A 7047-nucleotide genomic window follows, 5' to 3' on the forward strand; every position below is an offset into this window, starting at 1 on the left:
ACCCGCCACCTTAGGTGTATGTGGCTGGCGCCTTAGCCGCTTGAGCCACAGGCGCCGGAGCCAGGGATGGACATTTTTCAATGGTTGAAAATAAATTTAAAAGAACAACATTTCATGACTTGAAATGGTATGAAATGCAGACTTCGGTTTCCATAAATAAAGATTTAGTAGAATACAGCTGTGCACATCCATTCACATATTGCCTACGTCAGCTTCCAAGCTACAACAGCAGCAAAGTAGTAACAGAGAGGAAAATATTTACTTATCTGACCCTTTACGGGAATTTGCTGGCTTGTGTTATTAGTCATTTAAAAATCTTCACCCGCGGGTGGTGCCTGTGGCTCAAAGGAGTAGGGCACTGGCCCAATATACTGCAGGTGGTGGGTTCAAACCCAGCCCCGGACAAAAAAAACTGCAAAAAAAAAAATCTTCACCTGCTATTTATTCTCTGTTTGTGACCAGTGGGCATTTCTGACACAAGAGGCAGGTCACTGTTGTCCATGTTCTCTGGTGTCACTTTTTCTAGGACTAAGAAGTTCACTGTGGCTTTTCTTTTAAATTTCAATGTGCAGAATTAGGTAATATGAGCATCCTGATTGTGTATCTTTTTTTTTTTGGAGGGTGAGAAATTTATATTGATCATCAATTATCCACTTAACTTTTTAAAGTTATTTTTTAATTTTAGCGTGTTAGGGAGTATGCACGTTAGTTTACATACTTTTTTTTTGTACAGATTGAGTCAAAGTTATATACGTAAGTGGTACCCTTCCCCAAGACAGTGTGCACTGTACCCAAAAGGTGTGAATTTTCCCATCTCCTCCTCCGCCTCCCCCAGCTTGATTTTCACTGAGATTGACTTCCATATGTGCACTGAAGTGCTAATCGAGTAGTTCTAATTAGGTCGTTGAGTACATGTGTTTGATTCTCCATTCTTTCACTTAGGAGAATGGTTTCCAGTTCCATCCAGGTTGTCCAAAAAGATAGTAGATCACCAGTATTTTTTATGGCTGAGTCGTCCTGCATAGGATGTCTCTTCCAAGGTATAGACGTGAAGTAGGAAGAGGAACCTCAGGGTTGGAAACAGCAGGAACATTAAGTGGACCTTCTTCAGTGCCGCTACTCCCCTACTTACGTCCTGCAACAGAAGACAGGGTGTGCAGTTTCACTCTGTCTTTAACAAGCACGATTCTGTAAGACTGGGTTTCTCACCCTCGGACAATCTGGAAAGGGCTTGTTTAACTTGGCAGGAGCTGTAAATCATATAATAATGCTCCCCCTTTAAGTCTAAAGTATGGAAACATAAGCTAAGAACAGTTCTAAACTAGCTAGCTACATGGTTAAAAACCAATAAAGAGAAAGAAAAACGGAGTTGTGAAGCTTGAGCATTAAGTGTGACCGTGGAAGGGATTATTGCAGTAGCTTCACTCAGCGTGAAGGGGCAAAGCATTTGCTGGTCTGGGTCCTCATCTCACATTCTTCCTGGACAGTGACTTCACCAGACTCAGGGTTGGTGCCCTTCACAGGGGACTTGCAGTGAGTGGACCTCCACAAATAACTTTCACAGAAATAAGGCTTACATAAGTAATATTTATTACTGCATCTTTAGTAGTGAAAAGCCAGCAGTAACTCAAGGTAAATGCACAGGGAGATAGTCAAGTAAATTATAGTATATCTACTTTATGAAGTATTATATGGTGATTAAAAAGTATGTTTATTCAGAGAATGATGTTTATATTATACCATGCTAGGCATTAGAAAAAAGCAGACTGAACATTTGGATATTATACACATAAGATTACAGCAAAGTAAATAATCTAGGGATAGAGAAAAAGAAGACAGAAATATAATAATTCATTTAACAATTATTATGTATAATAATTCATTTAACAATTATTATGTAGAGACAGTTGGATTTTAAGTGAGCTTTTTTTGTGAAAGTTTATATGAAAGATAATTCATTCAAATTAGAAAGTAAATGTCCAGTGGTAATCCAGCCAAGATGGCTCACACCTGTAATCCCAGCACTGTGGGAGTTTGAGGCAGGCTGATCACCTGAGCTTGTGAGTTCAAGACCAGCCTGAGCTAGAGTGAGACCTCATCTAAAAATAGCCAGGTGTTGTGGTGGCCACCTGTAGTCCCAGCTACTCAGGAGGCTGAGGCAAGAGGATCGCTTGACCCTGAGTCTGAGGTTGCTGTGAGCTGTGATGTCACTGCACTCTACCAGGGTGGCAAAGTGAAACTCTGTCTTAAAAAAAAAAAAAAAAAAGAAAATGTCCCATGGTCAGGAGGTGAGAATGGCACACACCCTCATCTAGACACTGGGCAGGCCAGTTGGAGGTTTAGCTGCGAGCAAGGGACACAGAAAGTCATCCCTCCCTCTGAGTTGGCAGTTAGGTGGAGGGGAGGCAGGCCACAATCGGTTCATGACTGAGGGGGCTGTGTCCTCAGGGGAGTGTGAGGTGCTGGGGAAGCGAAGAGCAAGACAGAACTCCAGGAGGAGTTCAGGGAAGGTTCAGGCGGGGCTGGAAGACAGAGGAGTGAACAGGGGCAGGGGGGCGTGCTCAGGAGATAGGCTGTCCCATGCAGAGGCACAGAGTTCTGGAGAGCACGACACATTCCAGCCACCTCAATATCTGTTCAGGGTGGTGGGAGCCAAGGGAAGCCTGGGGAAGGCGGGGCAGAATAGGATGCTGCAGTAAGAAATGTGTATTTTATCCTCAGGGCAAGCTGAGACTGACATGAAGGGATTTACATTTTTTAAAAGCTCCCTTGACCCCACTGGAGAATGAGATACAAGAGGGGGCACTGGGAGACCAGCAAGGGGGCGGGGGTTTGCCGTAATCCAGGTAAGAGATGATAATGGGCTCAGGGATGCAGAAGGGAGCCTGCCTTTTGTGTTAGGATTAATATTTGGATGGCTGGTTTGGGGATTTCAAATATAGTCATAACCCAACATGATAAAGAGTTTTTATTTTAAAATCTAATTACATAGCAAAAATTTTAGTTTTCACTTTTAAATCTTTTAATTGCCTAGCAAAGATTTTAGAAATCTTCAGGATGAATAAACCCTGGGTTAGCCCGGGATGAACATCACACTGTGAAAATGTCATGTACTATTTTAAAATTGTGCAGAATGTAACATGTTAACAGTTTTCCAGGGAAGGGATGATGGTGCTGGGAAAATGGACAAATACAGTCCTCAAAAAAACCCAGAAGGAGGAGGAAAAAAATAACATTTGGTTTGGTGACAGATCCCCTTCTGTCACTGAGAGTTCCGTGAGAAGCAGGGGCTCCAAGGCAGACCCCGGGCCTGGCAGATAGCAGGCCCCGAGGAAGTCCTTACTGGAAGTGAGGGAGGGAAGGAGGATGGAAGATGGGGTGGAAAACAACGGGATTAAAGCTGATGTTTGAGGTTTCTTCCTGGCTTCCTTGGTTTCATCATTTTTGTTTCCTGCTGACGGCACGCCCCTCGTGGCCCTCATTCATATTTACAGTTGCTGTGATTACTGATGGTTGGAAGTGGGGGAGAAAGTGGTCCAGGCAAGGCTGCCATTTTTGTGCTAGTCATTTACAAATAGCTTTCATTAAATGTATTTCAAAATTTGGCACATTAGAACCTTACTGCCCTCTTTGCCTGAAAAATTAGCAAGCCAGAAAACTTTTATACTTTTATTCACGTATTTGTCATTAATGCTTTTTGGCTAACATGTAGACTTTGTGGCCAAACAACTATAAATGTGCATTGACAACGCTCATTAAACGTGTAAGCATTTCTGAGAGTCAAAACTGGAAAAGGCCCAGGTCCTCAGAAAGGGGAAGGAGATCACAAGTGGAGTGGCCCCTGGGGGACTACGTCTTTCAGTGCTGACCTCCTTTAACCAATGGGGACATTGAGGACCTATATATTGAGTGGCTAACAGAGTCCAGTGGCTAATGGCAAACCCTGAACTTGAATTCAGGTCTGCCTGACTTCAGCGCTCATGCTCCTGGTGCTATGCCTTTTTGCTCTTACGTCATAAATATATAAAAATTCTAAATCCCTAGTTAGGAAGGTGCCATAAGCGAAAGTCCCTAGAGAGACTTTCCCTATTACTGTGATCTTAGAGAGAAAGAAAGAGAAATTAAGATTCTGAACTTGACCTTTTCCTCCTCCTTCTCACTTTAGTCTTATTAATTTTTAAAACTTTTTTTAAATTAGCAAAATGAGAGATTGCCTTCCCTGGGCAGACTTCTTGTCCACCTTCACTCTGAGTTGTTTTCCAAGACAACTGATGTCATGGGTTTCTTGATTATGGATCGATCAACGTGTTGTTTTCCTGGTTTCAGAAAAGCCTTTCCCCCAAGTCTTCCTCCTTTTAGATGCAACCTATCTTCTGTGTTCTAAGGGCTTTTAGGGGATAAGTTATCTAGATTTTTCTCAGATAATCCCAGCCTTGATAAGTAAGCTGTGGTCAGCTTCAAAACCAGTAGTAACACCAACAGTGATAACAAGGAGGGGACAGGTAAATTCACACCTAATGTTTGGGAAGACGTCTGGAGAACACTGAGAGAACTTAAAATAGACCTGCCATTTGATCCTGCAATTCCTTCATTAGGTATATATCCAGAAGACCAAAAATCAAATTACAACAAAGATATTTGTATCAGAATGTTTATTGCAGCCCAATTCATAATTGCTAGGTCATGGAAGAAGCCCAAATGCCCATCGACCCACGAATGGATCAATAAATGGTGGTACATGTATACTATGGAATACTATGCAGCCCTAAAGAAAGATGGAGACTTTACCTCCTTCATGTTTATATGGATGGAATTAGAAAATGTTCTTCTTAGCAAAGTATCTCAAGAATGGAAGAAAAAGTATCCAATGTACACAGCCCTATTTTGAAACTAATTCATAGCTTTTATAGGAATGTCATAACCTAATTATAGCCTTAGAATATGGGAAGGGGGTGGGAGTGTAGGTGAGGAGGGTGATTGGTGGGGTCACCTCTATGGTTAATCTTACAAGGGTACAAGTGAATCTTTCTAAAAGCAAAGTATGAACGTTTTAACTCAATAACTAAAAAAATGATATGAAGGTTATGTTAACCTGTTTGATGAGAGTATTTCAAAATGCATATGAAAACAGCACATTGTACCCCATGATTGCAATAATGTACACAGTTATGCCATAAGAAATAAAAAAAATTAAAAAAAAAATTCACACCTGATGATTCCAGTGCACACTATCCAGGTGATGGGCACACTTACAACTTTGACTCAAACTGCACAAAGGCAATGCCTGTAATCAAAACATTTGTACCCTGTAATATTCTGAAATTAAAAACAATTATATTGTCTCCTATTTAAACTAGAGTTAAGAACAGAATAGTTGTCATATAGCCTAAGCTCAACATCCCACAACTCCTCCCTTGATAAGGTCAAGATAAGAATGTCACGGCTGTCACTTCTGGTAGCCGGGATGACCACAGAGCCTACTCTTTTCCGGAAGTATTTGAAACTTGGATCATTTATGAAAGTTACCCCTTTAAATTAAACTCAAAAAATGCTACTCTACTCTACACCCTTGGTAGGCTTCGTGATGCTTTTTGCTCTTTGTTTACTGTAGATCATGTTTCTTAAGTTTGCTGGTGAAGGCCAAGTGGACAGCTCCGGTGAGAATAATGGAATGTGGAAGCAAAGGACAGATTCATCTTTGAAAGAGTCAAAATCAAGGAAAAGATCTCTTAGGCCCGTGGATTGTTTGATCCTGGCTCCAAAAACACAGTCATAGGAAAATGGTGCTGGAAAGATCGCTCCCTCAGGGAGAACCCTGTCTACCCTGTGATTTATTATTCCTTCATTTGGTTACCTTTTTCAGGTGAGCCGTAACTTTGAGCTGGTTGGACGGGTTAACTTGGATCAGCTGGAACAGATGAAAGAAAAAATGGAGAGCTCCAGCAGTGATGACGAGGACAAGGAAGAGGAAATGAACAGCAAGGCTGAAGACAGAGGTTAGTCTACTCCGGCCCTCTGAGTCCCAGCTGGCATCCAGCACGTCCGTGGTGAGACAGAAGGGAGGCAGGAGGTTGCTGTAGGAGTGACAGAAGGAACGATCCTTCTTAGTTAGGGAGCAGAACAGACTGACTGAACAAACACATTAGGGGCCGTGTCTCTGTAAACTATTACCAGCTCTAGAGACGTCGAGGAAAACAAACATTTTCACCCTAATTATAGATATATGTTTGTTGAAAAAATATATAGCAGTGATTTGTTTTTCATAAGGGAAACTGGTATCTAGGGAATCTTCAGAATAAGGACAGGCAGTCAGCAAGACGGATGACACTGTAAAGCTATTGAGGAATGAGAACAAACTTCCAGTTGAATGCTTACTTAAAATCACCACTTGAGCCCCCTCCCAGTGTCTCTCAGCTTGGCTCTTCTTAATCCCTTCCATGCTGTTTTTCTGTTTTTGCCTTGGGGAGAAAGAGAGACCACCTCTTTCGTTCAACTGTGTATTTACAGGATGCCCTGGGAAGGGTTTCATGTCACTTTTGCACTTTCTTCCAAGTTCCTGTGAGCCTAATTATTTAAAAATAGAAAGGTTTTTTAAAATGTATCAAGTTGTAGATATACATTTATATGCCCCTAGGGTGAGTCTTCTATGTTGTCCAACATAGAATATTGTAGAAAACCCCAGACTGTACAGGTAAGAATATCATTTGGGGTGTGTTACTTTAGTTATTACATATTTATCAAAAGCAGGTGGACAACATAAAGCAGAGAAATAAATGTTATCGACGTCATCCCAGTGATGAGAAAAAGAGTGTTGGTTGCCATTACCGGGCGTCATCATGTGCCAGGCTCAGTGTCAGTGGCCCTTGTAGAACCTTTTTCCTTTAATCTTGTGTGATGTGGAGGGCTCTGCTGTTAGCCTGCCTGAAGGGAACTCCCTTTTAGGTCAGTTATTTCATCTCTATTGCGCATTCGTCATCTGTAAAATAATAATAACAATAATGATGATAATAATAACATCATCGCCTCTATCCTAAAGTTGGTGCCACG

General features: G+C 41.6%; 1 protein-coding gene across 1 annotated transcript in view; it reads left to right on the forward strand.

Annotated features, from left to right (window-relative positions):
* Positions 1-7047, forward strand: part of ZNF462 (zinc finger protein 462) — a 141805-nt gene that overhangs the window by 127790 nt on the left and 6968 nt on the right. Inside the window, exon 11 of the mRNA XM_003785204.2 lies at positions 5864-5996. Coding sequence (XP_003785252.1) covers positions 5864-5996 — 133 coding nt within the window. The remainder of the gene's footprint in view (positions 1-5863; positions 5997-7047) is intronic.

The sequence above is a fragment of the Otolemur garnettii genome, unplaced genomic scaffold, assembly GCF_000181295.1.
Source record: "Otolemur garnettii isolate 467f Iridium unplaced genomic scaffold, OtoGar3 scaffold00014, whole genome shotgun sequence".
Lineage (NCBI taxonomy): Eukaryota > Metazoa > Chordata > Mammalia > Primates > Galagidae > Otolemur > Otolemur garnettii.